At 36.0% G+C, this 17,460-nt stretch overlaps 1 protein-coding gene across 4 annotated transcripts in view; it reads right to left on the reverse strand.

Annotated features, from left to right (window-relative positions):
* Window positions 1-10,122, reverse strand: part of snx9b (sorting nexin 9b) — a 30,821-nt gene extending 20,699 nt beyond the window's left edge. For 3 of the 4 annotated variants that reach the window (XM_007253923.4, XM_007253922.4, XM_007253921.4), the window contains exons 1-4: window positions 9,740-10,122; window positions 6,310-6,396; window positions 5,249-5,323; window positions 2,396-2,494 (exon numbers count right to left, since the gene is read on the reverse strand). In XM_007253923.4, the coding sequence (XP_007253985.1) occupies window positions 2,396-2,494; window positions 5,249-5,323; window positions 6,310-6,396; window positions 9,740-9,751 (273 nt within the window). In that variant the 5' untranslated portion in view covers window positions 9,752-10,122. The remainder of the gene's footprint in view (window positions 1-2,395; window positions 2,495-5,248; window positions 5,324-6,309; window positions 6,397-9,739) is intronic. The other variant, XM_007253924.4, reaches the window with a different exon arrangement.
* Between the last annotated feature and the right edge of the window lie 7,338 nt (window positions 10,123-17,460).

Genomic DNA, 17,460 nt, shown 5'->3' on the forward strand with positions numbered 1-17,460 from the left:
GTTTCAAGGACCACTTATGTTCTCAGGAACATCTTAGGAAATGGGATTGCAACAGAGAATGAGGGCATTGTTGGAAATGACGGCATGCTGACACAAGTCTGTCCTGCATAGGCTTGCCACAATAATTGCATTAGTGACTTATCGCACAATACATGGACATGACCTCAATAATATTTGATAATGGTGAAAATAGTCTATTGTATTTATTTGTATGTTTCATATATAACAGTGAACAGTATTTCAGTCAGTCAAGCAGTGACCAACGCTTCAATAACTGTAACTCCCCAATCCCCACAGTGTGGACTGCAGTAGGCAAAAAAAAAAAATTACATATTTCCTAAACTATGATTAAATAAAATGTAATTGTCTTTAAAGGGGTATAATTGCTTTGTTATGCTATTATTTTATCATTATGTCTGTGTCCTTTTATAGTGTTAAAATGACGATAATATCACTTATTGCACTAAATTCTGCGACTACATATTGTCCACAAAAATTGTTAATGTGATAGGCCTAGCCTTGCATGTCCTATTTCAAACATACAGCTTCCTCCAGCTAGTCTAGCAACTCAAATTATCCTCATTGTTTACTGTAAAACAGTTAAAAAAAAAAAAAAAAAATTAGCCTAAGGGCACAGCAAGCTGCATTACAATTGCAGTCCAGTTTCACTTCCTGTGAGAAGCAATGAGATCATGGAACAACTAGTGCTGGTCCATACAGTATTTTAGTGCCATCAATATAACCTCCTCAGTATTTATTGAAAATTGAAAAAAAGGCCAACAAATATGCTTGTTCAGAAATGTAGATTGCTGTCTAAATAATATACTAAATAAAATCCACAGCAAAAATGCCATCGTTAGATCAAACACTTTTTTTAACCAACAGTGTTAAGGGTATTTTCACACCTCAAAGTCGAACCCAGGTTCATGTGTTTGAAACACTGTATATATTTGGTCCAGTTAGATTTGGTCACACTGAAGTTTAGTGAGCAGACTAAAGAACTTTAATACATTCTGTCTTCATCAGCTACATGCCCTGCATCTCCCTGTACTTATTTGTAGAACATTCTCAGTATGGTAAGTTGCTTTTCCAGGTGTTATGCTGTGCTCTGTCCCTCTGCTGGAATTCAACTGACCTTAATGGGCATTAGGTTTGCGCAGCAGAATGAGCATAAAAATTAGCCTCTGATTCCATTCAAATAATCTATAGTTACAGTAGTTACAGGATTTAGCATTATAAGTGCCTGAGACCGTACTGCTATGTGCAGCATGTGAACGTAACGGGGCGTCAGATTTTAGAACACCGATTATATTTAATTTTGTATTGTTCAAAAAACTGATGAGGGCCTGCTTGTGATTTTTGTAACTGGTTTGAAAGTCAAACCATCCAAAAGAGTGCTTTTTAAATTACAGTTGAACCACAGCACGGTTTAGTAGATCTGTGGTTCACAGTATCTTTTACATCTGCTATTTCAGATAAGACCTAACTGAAAAGTCAGAAAGTTTGCATCAAACAAGTTGGGTATGAAAACTTAAATCTTAATTTAACATGAATAATGTTGGTTTAACCCTGGTATATTAGCTGTGCATTATTTCGTTATCATTAACTTACTTAGAAAACAAATCAAACTAATGCTCAACCCCTCATCATCCTAAAGAATAAAACATGTTCCTTTTGTTACTGTACTTTTAAGACCCATGATGCATATAATGACCTTTTTCTGATTGGCTACCATATACTGTGTGTCATTCAAAAAGAAGTCTGGGCTAAACAATTCTATAACTCTATAAACTGGCAGGGCAAAATTGCTATAAGCTGTTTGGGATACATGTACATACTTTTTTGTTCTTTTGTGACATTGCAAAAACTACAATTCATACTTATTAATATATATTGACTGAACAAACTGGGGAGTGAATGGTATGTTTTGAATAATTTATGGCGTCTTTTTTATGTTGGGGCTTTAAAAGAGGTGCACATACATATTAGGTATATACAATCTGCGAAACAGAGACGATTCTGATTCTCAGTCTGATCTGTCTGATATCTAAGAGACAGGCTATTTTATTTGAATGTGTGTGTCCTCACACTGCAAGCTAACATCCACATTTTTGCATGTTTCACAGTCAGGAGTTTTGCAGGCTGGATCTGGAATCTCCCTTCCTCTTCTGCTGACTCACTTCCTGCAGAAAGCTGAAAAGTGAACAGTGGCTGAGTGGGTGAGAGCTGGCCTTGGAGCCACTCAAACACGGAGAAAAGTGACTACGCACTTGTGTTCTGAGGTCCCACTGATGAAACTGTTCTAGTTTCATCTTCAACTTGAGAAGTTGGAACACAGAGGGCTGTTTTTGTAAACCAGAGGAAATAGGGAAGGAAGAGGCGTTTGAGGACTCACCTGACTTTGTGTGGTACTGGCTGGGGCTGGGGCCTGACTGTCAAAGAAGGTCAGGTCAAGGGGGGCTGTGCTTCCTCCTGCTGCAGGAGTCTTACCGAGCTGTGGGGAGACAAACAGTGACATGCTCAGTAGAGCTTGACTAAAATATGCAAATAAAATGAAAATGAAATGAAAATTGACACAATTTTGAAAACAGCCAGATTCATACACCATATCAAAACCAGAAAAACAAAAAATGTCACAAATGTAATTTTTTTTTTAGAGTGACAATAAGACTTAGACTAAGCTACATATTTTTTGTTTAGTTATCTTACTACATTTGTTACACAGATGCAGTTTACTATTAATTAATTTATTTATTGGTTAAATGGATTTTTTTTAAATCAGTATTGGTGAAAAAAATAACATTTAAATAGTGTGCTTTAAAATAATAATAATAATAATAATAATAATAATAATGTGTTTAATGTATGTAATATTAACATACTGACAAGCTGCAAGCTCTAATTAAGATGTTTTCCCCAAATCCAGTCACCGGAGATTTATTAAGGGACGCTGCAGCATAACAGCTGAAAGCAGAACATATTTGTAGAAATGCGTACACATGTGGTCATTGTTTGGCTCACAGAGACTTGTGGTGAACGACATGTGTGTGTGTTTGTGTGTGTGTGTGTGTGTGTTTCTGGGTACACATATGCAGCTGTGAGAGATAGTGAGCACGAGCCAAGCTTCTCTAGCTAGCACTTGTACAAACAGCCTGCATGGATCCACTTTGTGTTTAGACTGAGACAGAGCTGTTTACTAAGTCCGTATCTGCTTGTTCTCACTCTGATACAACTCAGCCTTCACTGCAGGATTTAATCTCGTTTAACAATGTGTGTAAAATATGATCAGACTCACTGAGCACCACAACTCGCAAAACTACCACATCTGTGTTTTTCAGGTATTCTAAATCACCACACTACACACAACCATCTAGCATTTAACACCTTAACATTTATTTACAGTTAGCATTTAACCATTAGATTAAATTATTTCCAGTATCTACACCAGCTGAGGAAATTCTATTTTCTTATGTTTTTGTTTTTAAAGCAAAAAACTGTCACAATTAATATATATGGATGAAAATTACAGATAAATATATTTGCAATATTTTATATTGCAAAAACTTCCTCAAACTCTCAAATCTCCATTCTCATTTGGCTGCTTTATAGGCAGTTTTTTATTGTTTTAGACTTCCTTTAATACTTTTGAAGTCAGCCCCAATCATCACTAAGCCATACCATTCTTGTTTTTAAATCTACTTTGGGACAAAATAATTTAAATCTGTGTTGTTAAAAGTAGTAGTTTGTAAAATATATATAAATACAAAAAAAAAATGTTTGACATGAATGAAGACGCTCTGGAAAAGATAAAGACTAAGCTAAGTGCTGTAGAATATTCCCAAATATTCCCAAAGAATATGCGGTTATTATTCTTATTTACTTGAACAAGAACAGTGAGAAAATTGCATAAAAAGACAAAATGTCTACAAATTAAATGAGTGGATTATGGAAAGAATATGGTTTATTTATCACAACAATGCTTACATACAGTGGCCTCCTAGAAATCATTCTATATAAAATATCCCTCTGAATTTTTCAGAACAACCCGATTAGATTAAAGTAATTTTTTCAGACATTAACTCAAATGTAAAGTATTTGCATACATTTCTGTTTCACCATGTTGTTTTTATACATTCCTCCTTATAACAGAACACCATAATGTTTGGGACATTTGGGTACACAGGGGTTTATGATTGCTTAGGTAAATTTCCTTGCTTCATTAAAGCAGCCATACCTAGACTTGCCTTTAAGCTTTTAAAACACATTTAGAGTCTGTATTTGTCAATGTTCAATTCAAAGACAAGAAACAAAAAAGGTTACTCTAAAAACACGGTTAAATCAATAAATACAATTTATTAAAAGATCATTTAAATTCTGTATGCCTTTTTCAGCATGCAAATGCATACTACATTATAGTTTGAAATGCATATTTATAACCACATCTGATCAGTTTGAATTTTTAAAACCAACAGGGTGGCATCTCAAGAGCAAATGCGTCTTTGCCCCTCAACTGCATTTCTGATTACAATGTCATTCATTCATCACTTCTCTTCAGATCTTAGTGTAAGGAGAACAATATCAGATAAAGAACACCTTTGCTGTAAGATGGGTATGTGAGGAATCTTAGCAATGTAGGCTAAGTTGTGACATTATAATAGTTTCAGCATGAAGCAGCTATTATCATCTCGTCTGTAGTAAAATAAAAACACTGTAAGGCAACATTTGAGAATTGTACATACACAACAATGTAGTTTGCACTGCTGCTATATGACTGTGTGATTAGATCATTAAATGAATGAGAAGGTATACAGGTCTTTCTGGATTATACCTACATTCATTTTGCCTTCATTTGCATTTGTATGCTACAATTCCTTTTCAGTACAAGTACTGCAATAAAACAAACTTGTTATCATAAGTGAGGTTTATTCTTGAATAATATGACTCTTCCTCATACCATGTTTCACTCGAAAGTCCTGACATCCACACGAAAGAGGTGTTTCAAGTAAATGAAAATGGAGCTTTTAGAGTAAGATCTGATTCATGCTGCCTGTATCAGTATCAGTATTAATCAGTCAGCTGGGCCACAAGGGGAGAAAGGGCTTCCTGCTGAACTTGGCAACCCCCCATGGCAGTTTCCGTTCTTTTCAGGAAACATCTCACGCACACACAGCCTGTTTGTGTGCTATGTGTGTGTATAATGTGTAGCTTTATGACCCAGTGTGCCCCCAGGCCACTCAGTCATCCTTACCTCAACATAGTCCTCTGGCACCAGGCCAACTTCTCCTCTGGAGTTCCTTGCCTCGATCCAGCCGCCTCCAATGTTCTGACAAATCAAGAGAATTGGATTTAGCTTCACAGGAAACATCATTACTCCTTTTAGATTTAGAACAGATTGCTTAACAACACTTATAGATTGTAGAGCTTTATCTTACTCAATCATAATTGTATGTTTACACACACTAATTGTTAGTGATATGGCATTAAAATAATATTAAGGTATTTCAGGGTATTTTGTAATAACAATATTGTTGGTGATTTGAAAAAAATCAGAAAAATATGAAAGCAAGTTAAATAATAATGATTTATTTCATAGAATAGTTTCTATACAGCAGATTCAGCAGAAACAAACGAATGTGAACCTTTTTCTTGTAAACACCTTATCTAATTGATTTTGGAAAAAAAAATGTAACAGAAACATGCTGTAATGTAAGAAAAAATGACTAATTAGCAAAAATAATTGTACAAAAAATAATCGAAAAGCTTTAGAAAATTTTAAGATGCATTATATTGCAATTACATCGGTAGAGGCAGAAAAATTGTTTTGTGCAGTTTAATTTATTTATCAAATAAAAACACAGAGCACAACAGACTCTTTTGGTGTTGCTGCTACCGCACATCAACTGTTCAGCTACCACTATCCCTTTTTTTCTCCCTAATTTGTAGGGCCGATTATACATAAGTGAGATAGCACCTCTCTTTTTGAGAGAAAATCTGATGCAGCATCACTGGGAAGCCAGTGCGCTCGGAGAGCAGCGCAGGGACCCAGCCTCAAAACATGGAGCAGCATTAGTGTAGATGTAGTGGCAGAGCCTCAGTCCACTAAACCATCAGAGCCCCTATTCAGTTATCATCCATCAATCATCAGACTTTAACATGTGAATTTGTTAAGAGATCATCTGTGTTATTCATTTCATCAGTGAGTGGTAATAATTTTTAGCTCATTTTGTATGTACAAAGTGTGGGTCATTATACAGCACTGTACAAAGTGTGGGTCATTATACAGCACTGTGATGTAATTACTCATTTTACCTGGTTAGTGATTGTGATTGTCTCTCCCTCTCTCACTGAAAGCTCGTTATTCCCCGGCTCAGCAGAGAAGTCATATAAAACCTGCGCCTGCACAGGGAAAAAAAAGGCAGAAGTTAATGGATTACTACAGTTTCAATGAGCTGCGTCCTAACCATAGACAATAACGTTGACATTGTGCACAAAACTTAACGTTTTGGGTAACTGACTGCAATGCTACACAAATATGGCTGATAGAGATTCCTGTGAAAAACACTAGCGCATGTGTGAGCATGTCCACATAAACAACGTTTCTCATTTCTATTAACTGAACAAAAATAACAGTTATGTGGGTTGGTAAATACTAAAAACTGGTCTGGCATGTCTTATTTAACAAGTGTGATTTAACAAAACCACAAACAAAAATCCTGTTTTAAGATACTTTTACTTTTAGTTTTCCTGATGTATTTGTACATTCACAGTAAAGTTGCAGGAGAATCCTTTTGGCATAAAATAGAACATACAGCAAGTTTAATGGATTTACTGAAACTATGTGTAATGCTACATGCGTGTGTGTGTGTATACTGAAAGGTTTTAAAGAATTTTTTTTTTACTACAAAGCTCTTATTATGCTAACACACACACAGTGTAGGCCATATTAGCCATATTAGAAGAGTGAAGGGTTCCTCTATTCTGGAGGCCTCCTCAGGCTACAGGCCTGTCTTTATACACACAAGGAGTGTGTGTGTGTGTGTGTGTGTGTGATTTCTTTAAGTAAACTGTTTCAGCAGAAGTGACATGGTGATTCTCTCATGGTCGTGAAAGGGAATTCCACTCATTTTTTAAATCTCTGCATAATTCAGTCTTCTACATATAAACAAAGTCATTCAGAGAGGTCTGATGTGAAATACACAGCTCTATAGAAACCTACATCACAGTGGTGGGTGCAAGGAACCAGACGTTCAAATTGCTGAAATTGTTAAAGCTTCTTAAAGCTACAGTGTTTTTTCTATAGTTCTATAGCTTACTATAGTTCTATGAGGGTTTTGCATGCTTTTCTGTATTCATGGTAAAGAATTATGTACATGAGACTTTTAGCCACAAGGACTCAAAAGAAAGGATATTTTTTTAGATTCATCACAATTTTAACATTACCACCACTCAAAATGTGGTGTTTTAAATAGTGATACATTTGCACTGGCAACCTCGAGTTCCTATATAGCAAACTATATTAGCCCTAATTGCCATCAGCAACTTAATTTTCTCTCTATTTTAAATGTACAAAATGAAAATGCAAATATATTAAATGAACCAGTCAAACCTGACAGAGCAACCTTAATGATCATTTGTACTAGTCAAAATTCAATCACAAATATTTAGATATTTTACTAGTAGCACCAGCAGATACCATTAACTGTAAATCTTACTATTTAAAAAGGTAATAATATATATATATATATATATATATATATATATATATATATATATATATATATATATATATATATATATATATATATATATATAAAAGAGAGGATCCATATAAATTTGTGGCAACATTATGAGTAGTAAAATTTTAATTAATAATATGGTTATCCTGGTAAAACAGCTGTAAACCCAATATTATTACATCTGCATTTTTTATAGTTGATACCTAAAATTTGCAATACAAAAAAACCTGAATCTGGAAAAACTGACAGAAAAGCTGATGGAATAACTACCTTAAAACAACCTTTATTTACCACTGCCTCATAGGCATCCGTTAATGTTAAAACTATGACATTGAATTAACGTTTATTTAAAGGTTTTGAATGGTTGGGGCTCTAAATTTACAGTCACATTGATGCTTTTAGAGGAAAGATGCATCTCACATAGAAAAATATTTATATAAAATATTATTTATTATTATTTCAATATCCCTACTCCGCAAGACCACAGTACATGCTATAAAAATAGAATACAAACTGAGGTTTGTATATAATACGAACATAAGGTTGAATCCATGTTGAATTAACACAAAAGGATGTGCAGAGTTCAACGTTGTTTCAATGCATTGGCGATGGAAAAGGAACGTTGATTCAACGTTAGTTACTCTTCAATGCACAATTTCACATCAGAACACTTAGTTAATATACAATGTATTCGCATGTCAATCATAAAACATGCAGAAATATTAGCAAGAACCAGCTGAACATCTGTTGAATGTTTCACTGTGGGTACTGAGGAGCACTGTTGTGAATTAGGGCTGCAAAGTTTAGTTGATATAATCGACAATGTTGATTATTTAAATTTGTCGAATATATATATTTCATTGATGACCAATCGTTCGTTTGTAACAGTACTCCATTACACAAGGTACTGAGGACAGACACACAATGGGAGATGGGTATATGGCTCACTTAGACAGGTCAACTCAACTACACTCAAGTCTGTGTCTCCAAAAGTGGGCAAACTTAACAGATATATATAATATCACTAAATATCAGTACTTTTCACAGTTAAACAACATCTAGACATTTAATGTTCAGCAGTTTCTATTGTTTTAAAGATGGAGAACATGGTAGAAATAATCACTGATCAACTAATCGAAAAAATAATCATATTAATCACCTACCAAAATAATAATTACTTGCATGCCCTACTGTGAATCAGATAAACAGTCAGAGGAGTCAGGCCTGAGTGAAAATGAAGTGTCAGTGGTCTCTGTGAAGATGTGTTTACATGGAGTCCAATGATAAGAAAAGTAAGTCAAGGATTGCTGACTAATCAGAGTAATATTAGCTTCTACAAACAGACTACAAACAAACCCAAACAGAGCTTCAGAGACAACACTGGAGTTTAAAGTAGATACTAAACACTGATAAGAGAGAGAGCACAGGGTTAGAACAGGGCCTGCAGCTAACCCAGCTAAACTAGCTAATCAATTAGCCCAGTGCTAATAGGGGTTAAAAAATGAGCTAACATTCATCTTCGACAATGATGAAAGACACCTGAAACCCAAAGAGACACAGCACAACACATTTATTAAAACGCTGCTGTACAAATTCTGTAAACGGGTTTTGTAAACTGTCTTTCCTAAGTACTTCTGTACTCCTAGCGAATAGTTGTCCAAAAAACTACATTTCCCATGATGCAGCGCACAGAGTTGTGACCCGTACTGGAAGGCAGTGAAATGTCACAAGACTCTTAATGATGCATTTTTTCCATATTTACAGAAAGCGATTAAAGCTCGCTTTCTGGCTTTAATATGTCAGAACCTCACATTTCCGAGTCGAGCGCGTGTGCTGAACTTTACAGAGTCAGATATAAAACTTGTGGTGAGTTTTTAAAAGCTCTCGACAGTAAATGTTGGCGCCTGCGTGCTGAGGCGAGTGGAGAGTGTAGTGGAGTTTTCCAGCAGAAACAGCTTCACAAAAACAAAGTTTCACACGGCCAGAGTCAGACTGGAGCTCACCTGTGATGCCATTCCGACCTCATTAATCAGTCATTAGAGGAGTGGTGTCTCTCTGAGGGGCAGATCTCCGCTCTTCACGCGCTCATTTCTCTCTCTCTCTCTGTGAACTTGGGTGGAAACAGTCCGTCCTGAGGAGCCGCTGCTGCTGCTGGAGCTGCTGCTGCCTCAACACATTTCACAGTCCGCGAGTCTCTCTCTCACACACACACACAGCTCCTCCACAGCCCACACACCGAGCTCCGAGCTCTCTCACACACACAGCCCCGTCCCGCGACTCTACCGATACCAACACCGCCGCGGAGACCCCGACCTGATCCCAACGCTGCTGTCCCCCTCAACACTCACCAACTCCGGCCAGCTACTCACTCCCAAACCGGAAACCGCAGAGCTGCGCCCCGCCGGCCCGGCCCCTCCGACCACACAACCTACACACTTCACTGATCATAATAATAATATAATATCAATAATAATAATGAGGACATACCACAGGCTTCACTAATAATAATAATATAAATAATAATGAGAATAAACCACAAACAGGCTTCTCTAATAATGATAATATTAAAAAAAATAAACCACAAACAGAAAAATGATAAACCGAATATAGGGTTTAATATTGATAAACCATCTACAGGCCTTAATAATACTATTAATAATAACTATAATAATGATAAACCACAAACAGGCTTCAATAATAATAATAATATTAATAATACGGATAAACCACAAATACGCTTTATTACAACTACTGCCAATAAAAATCAATACACGAATACAGGGTTTAATATTTATCAATCACATATAGGCTTTAATAATAATATTACTACTAATAATAAACCACATACGTGCTTCACTAATAATAATATTAATTATGATAAACCACATACAGGCTTTACTACTACTACTAATTCTAATATTGATCAACCAAATACAGGGATAAGTAATAATAAACCACATACAACTTTAATATTAATTATAATAAACCACATACAGGCTATGCTATTAAAGAGGCACAAAACCCTAAACCATATTTTATAGCTGAAAGTGTTCCTTTGAAGTAATAAAACATACCAGTCCTGTTTAATGTTTTTTATAAACCTTTCCTAACCTTTAAAAACTTTTTATTGCCGTAATTTCCGTCTCTGCAGTGCTCAGGTTTAACTGTGGTATAGGCAAGGATGATGATGTCTATATACTTTCACTCACAATATGCAAATCAGCTAGTCCTACCAACCCCCCTGGAGACATCCAACCATCTGCAGCTCACCACTATCCCTCCTGCCCTGCATCCCTAAACCCATACATCACCCAGTGCTCCTCCCATTTTTTTGTATTTTTCAAATTTGAGCTCAGGGTGGAGTCAGCTAAAATCAATGAGTTTAAATACCCTTTCAATAGCAAAGAATAGATGAGTAGGATATGTAATAATAGTTCTGGTATTAATGTTACAACAACAGTAATAACGGAAACAAAAGACACAATGCATGCTATATGTGTCATAAGGTGAAGCACTCATGTTTTGTTTAAGAGTTTACTCTAGTCAGTTACATATTTTATATTTACTGCTGTATTTCTAATACATGAGGAAGAAAACATGAGTTTATTTTCTTTTAGTTGGAATCTGGATAAAAATGACCACTTAGGATCTGTGGTCTTCATGTCCCATATTAATCACAGACTTGCTGATATAATCTGATGTACTAGAACACTGATATCGCTGTTTTTGTTGTGTGCTTTTAGTTGTATTTATAGCTAAGAATATTCTGCAGTGGCGTTGTAAGGTTGGAGTGTGTAGTACAGGTGACAGCAGTGATGTGGCTTTAGTGGTGGGAGTTGGGGCTGTGAGTGTGGCTGATATTTTCAGCTCTGGCTCCTTTTTCACATGTTGTCTGATAGATCCCTCTAGTGGTTATAAAATGTATTGGCGTGGCCTTCAGAGTTTAAGACCTGCATTCTTTCCCAAACAACAAGCGATCAAACCAGAACCATGGACTTTAGACTGACCCTGTCACTGGGGAGCGTGTCACTGATGATTACTCATAAAGATGAAGTCCAGCTTTAAGGACTCTGGACTTGGAAATGTGAATCCTCTTACAGCCAAATGAATTGTGAGTGTCCTGTAGTTTAAACATTTGAATTAATATAAACAATGTGATTTAGAAACGTTTGACTACTTTCTGTAATAACTACACAACAAAATACTTGTACTTTTACGTTCAGTACTTAAGTAGAACATTTTAAAATAAACTACTTGCAATACTTAAGTAAGAGAAATGTGAATACTTTAGTACTGCCACTTAAGTATGATGCTTAAAGAACACTTCAACTTCTACTTAAGTCACTTTTTTGATGGAGTACTTGTACCTTTACTCCAGTCTGGATTTCTAGTAATTTGTAAATGTCTGCATTTAATGCAGGAGGCAGCACGAACATATCCACAGATGAAGGCATTGTTTTTTACCTTTTATGGATATGGCAACGTCATGGGACATGATACCAATTCCTATCCAAATAGGGTAAATGAATATAAGATACACTGGCAATACACTGTACGATTTTTAAATAGATTACTTGCATTTTATTGCATGACATAAGTATTGGACCAACCAGCAAAAAAATTGGGTCCTGTTAGGTTTTCTTTAAGAAACCCCACTATTCTGCACTCATCACCTGTATGAATTGCAATTGTCTAAGGACACCAATAACAAAACTGTAGACCTGCACAAGGCTGGGATGGGATACAGGACAACAGCTTGGTGAGAAGGCAACAACTGTTGGTTCAATTATTGGAAAATAAAAGAAACACAAGAGCTCACCTCGTGGGGAAAGGATGATTCTGAGAAAGGACAGGAATCTGAATCTACCCAGAACTACATGGGAGGACCTGGTCAATGACCTGAAGAGAGCTGAGACACAGTTTTAAAGATTACAGTTGTGAATTAAAATCCTGTAGGGCTCACCAGGTCCCCTGCTCACACCAGCCCATGTCCAGGCCCATTGAAAGTTTGACAATGACCATCATGACAATCCAAAGAAGACATGAATGTTATGTAGTTGAGACTAAAATATGGCTTTTTGATGTCAACTCCACTCATTATGTTTAGAGAAAGAAGCAGGATAAGTACAACCCAGAGAACACTGTCCCAACAGTGAACCATGGGGGTGGAAACATCACACTTTCTGCAAAGGGCACAGGACGATTGCACTTTTTTGAAGGTAGGGTGGATGGGGTAATGTTATAGAAGACTTTAGCCAACAACCTCCTTCCCCCAGTAAGAGCATTGAAGATGGGTCGTGAATGGATCTTCCAGCATGACAATGACCTGAAACACACAGCCCAGGCAACTAACGAGTGGCTTCGTAAAAAGCATTTCAAGGTTCTGAAGTGGTCTATCCAGTCTCCAGATCTCAACCCAAAAGGAACTCTTTGGAGGGAGCTGAAATTCAGTGTTGCCCAAAAACCATTGTTTATAGGTGGGAAAACGTTACTACAAAATCAACTGTGTATCAAATACTCATTTTCCCCACTGTACATGTGGTATGTCATTTTATATATATGGTCCTCTTGGGGTAAGGGTTGTCAAAAGATGTCTAAAATTTAAAAATGTCTTTGGAGGATATTTGTCCAACATACAGGCTTTGAAATGAAAACAAGAAATGTGTCACACCCTACTTCCTCAAAGAACAGCAGGCACTTAAAAATAAGGTCTACAGGTGTACCACTTGAAGCTAGGATTTACTCTGAATAGTTTCACTGACTCAGCTCAAATGATTTTTTTTCATATTATTGTGTTTTCTGTCTTACCCTGAAACAAAATACGTCATATAGTTTTTCCCCTAACAAAGCAGAGATTTAATCAGGTGGGTGGAACTTGTAGGCTTTCCTTTAATAAACTAGGACACAATACAGCAAATCTGAACCCATTACACTGTATGCCTGACGTTTCTTAAATGGCTCTACATAAATCTATATAAACATGTCATGAATGTGTGGGAATTGGTTGTGACTGTTCTCAATAAATTAATGTAAGGGTCTATGAGTGGTCCAGCTGATGCTGCATCAGCAGCAGTTTGAAAAGGGAGGAGTCTGGCTTTACATGTTTTAGAGAAGGCATGTGCTAGTCTTCACCATTCCTAGTGTTGGGGGCATTAGTGATAGGGGGAGTTCATATGATGAAGGGGATGCTTTCCCCTTATCTAAACAAAGTCTTGTATTTTACATGTGTATTGTTGCTGGTAGATATAATATAATACTATACAGTATACATGTATAGAAAATGGACTAGACTAACTTTACTTTGTTACACAGACTGTGTATTAACAAAAACATGGCAATACGCAGTACAATATATTACAGTTGTTTATATAAAAATATAGGAAATTTCTCATACTATATAAAACTCACCATCATATTTATAAAATCTGATTAAAAGAAAAGTTACTTTCTATGCAGTTGTAAGTGTGAGAGTAGAATACTGCTGTCTAGTGGGTGGGATTTAAAGTAGGGCTGCAACTTAATTATTAAATCTAATAAAATAAATTATTAAAACAGTTGGCAACTAATATAATAATGAATTAGGTATGTCTATGACTCTATGACTCTAGACTATGTTATCATACACATACAGTTGCTACCCCCTCAGCTGTGGCAGTAAAGCATCATTAAACTGGATGCATGTTGAAGCCATAAGGGAAGGTGATTCACGATTGGTTCGTAGTAAATTAATTCTTTTTTTTCTCTCACTCAATGCTTCTAGAGCCTGCTAGAGTAGATGAACAAGATGTCTCATTGTTGGTAAATTTATCTCACTCACGTTTAGCAAACAAGTTAGCATTAGCATTTTCCCCAGAGTTTTACATTCTACCTTAAATTCCAGCTTAAATGTGGCAGCTGGACTAGCAGCTCCTAAACAAGCTGCAGTTTTAGTTAAAGTAGCTAATGTAATGTTATTTTTTAAATTTATATCTCACGTTTAGGGAGTTTTCTGTTCCACCTTAAATGCAGTGGCAGTTACAGCCTTTTTCAAGGTTGAGAAAGGTTTGAGAAAATAATTGACATATTAATCGGTTATAATTGTTAGTTGTAACCCTAGTTTACTAAATGAACAAATATTTACATGTAAACTAAAGATTTTAATTGATATCATGAAATCAATATAGTGCTGTGAAATACAAAATATGTGTGAAACTAAATCAAACAGAGGGAGGAAACGCTCCAAGATCATAGAAACCAACTACAGGTGTAAAACGCCCTTTTATACTCAGCAAATAAGGTTCTAATGTAGAAATCCTTACAACCAGGCTAAGATATTTATAATAAAGGAAAATGTTTCCTAGTTTACTAGTATTTTAATTGACACCACTAATATAAATATAATTGCATTTTACATTTCTTACAATTATTTTTTAAATTTACATTTAAATATCCACTATGAAAACTTGCATTTTAAGCAGTGCTAGTTTTAATAAATTGTGAGTGAACCGTGACCCCGCCCCCACGACACGACACGCCCCCTCCCCAGTAGTGCTCTGCTGAGCTCCACTGAGCTGATTCATATTCTATAATCTCATCTGAGCCTTTAGAGCCGAACGCCGCCGTCTCACAGGAGAAAGAGCGGCAAGCGCGAGGATTGAGTGCCGCGACACTGCACCAGTTTATTAAAAAGAACAACAGCCCCACAGGGCCGTATTATGTTTCTCTGAGCTTGACTGGGTGTCAGTGGAAGGCTTTTCACAATAAAGGTATGAGTTCACTCCAGCTCTGTGTCATCTCCTCACTGTGCGTACTGACTGCTTACTGACACTCCCCCTTCCCCTGGGGTATATCACACTGGATATACAAGGAAACCTCTATGCAGATGCTCTACATATAGCATCTAAAAGAATTCCACTAGTTCTAAAAGTTCAAAACACATTTAAATGATATATAAAAAACAGTATCAGTTTCAATTTCTTGCTTTTTATTGAAATTCATATCAGTGTAAAATGATATTACTCACATCTACACTAATATTTATGTTTATGAGAGGTCTGGTACACTAATTAATCACCACAGGGCCATAGGAGCTGGGTGAAACCAGGGGGAAACTTTTCCCATCCCGGTATTTAAATGGTATGTGTGTCCTGTCCCAAAAAAGGGGCCTCAATATAAAGTTTGAGTTAATTTAGGAATGATTTATATAAGAATGGTTGTTGTGGCTTCAACAGGTCTTTCAATATTGCCGATTATCAGCAAAGATTATTCATTTACAGTTTATTCAGTTTACAGTATATTCATTTATGTTTTCATTTATTCAAGTTCCTTTGTTAGCATAGCTTTGATCGGAAGTAGTGGACTTAAACAGCTTTCAAAAATGTCCAACAGTATTCTGACAGGAAGCATTCAAAAAACCTAAAGTGGCCAAAACTCATAGGAAAACATTAAGAAGTGTTTTCAAAAGCCCTAGTTAGCATATTTTCAAGCTACAAAGACCAAATTGGGCATTTTCATAGATCAAATAGTGTAGTTACAGAATGAAGGCTTTATGAACCATCGTAGTACAAATTTACCCCTACAAAACGAATGCAGCCCAACAGGCCATCCCACACCCCAGTTGAGAACATGTGCAGACCACCTTCTCTCCATTGCTCTCCAGTACTGTCTGTGTATGGAAGAGCTTTGGGACCAATGTAGTATTAAAAGTATTATCTTTTGAGCACCATTTGGGTAAAAGTTGTGGCACCCCATGTCAACAAGCTCTGCAGTACTGTCTGTGCATTTGCTTTTAAGCAAACATTTTGGCACCCCATTAATCAGCACTGCAATCACACTCACAGATTCTACAGGAACTGCACTCTCTAGTTCTCAATGACCTTTAATGCTGAGCCTTTTACTGAGCCTTGAGTTCACTAACAAGTTGACTGGCTCTTTTTTCTTGGGAGTGGGACACAAAAAAACTATCATAATATTGTCTAGTACATTGTCTAGTACATTCTCAATCAGATTTGAACTAGTTAACTGTTGCCTTTTTTTAAATGTCTGTTTTCTAATATTTTTCTTTTGCATTTTTACTTGCACCCCCTGTATTACACACCACCACATCACTCAAAACCAAACAAAGAAAATGTTTTTAAATGTTTTTTTTTTAATCTAAAATATATTCAATGTTTTTTATTACTACTTTTATAAATATTTTTGCTCCAAAATTCTACTTTTAACTGAATATGATTTGGAAACAGTAAACAAAATGTTCGTATAATACTTTTTCTCTGTACTGTTTATAGAATTTGTATAATTTTTGTTGTGTGTTTACTATATAATACATACATATATATTTAAAGTTATTAAGCACCTGTTATAACATAGCATGTCAAAAAGCACTGAATGAATAAGCACAAAGGCAACAGTGGCAATAAAAGAGGAAGAAATCTTTGGAGAAATCTAGACTTACAAAATAGGAACCTGTCCTTCGTTGATCGACACTGGATACCAACACAAATAACAGCAAAACAACAAAAATAACAGCAAAAACAACTGGGTACATAGTGAGATAATGAGGAACTATGGGTTAATGTAAAAACAGGTTAAGAATGATAAGAATGTGAGTTTTGGAGCCGGGTAAGACAGGCCAGAAAGAACAGGACACCTTACAACATGGTATAGAGACAGATAGAGGACAGAAAGGAAGGAAAGAAAAAAATACTATGTCTGACTGCTTCATTATTACTGCCAAGTGTTATGT

This window comes from Astyanax mexicanus, chromosome 1 (genome assembly GCF_023375975.1).
Source record: "Astyanax mexicanus isolate ESR-SI-001 chromosome 1, AstMex3_surface, whole genome shotgun sequence".
In the NCBI taxonomy this organism is placed as follows: Eukaryota; Metazoa; Chordata; class Actinopteri; order Characiformes; family Acestrorhamphidae; genus Astyanax; species Astyanax mexicanus.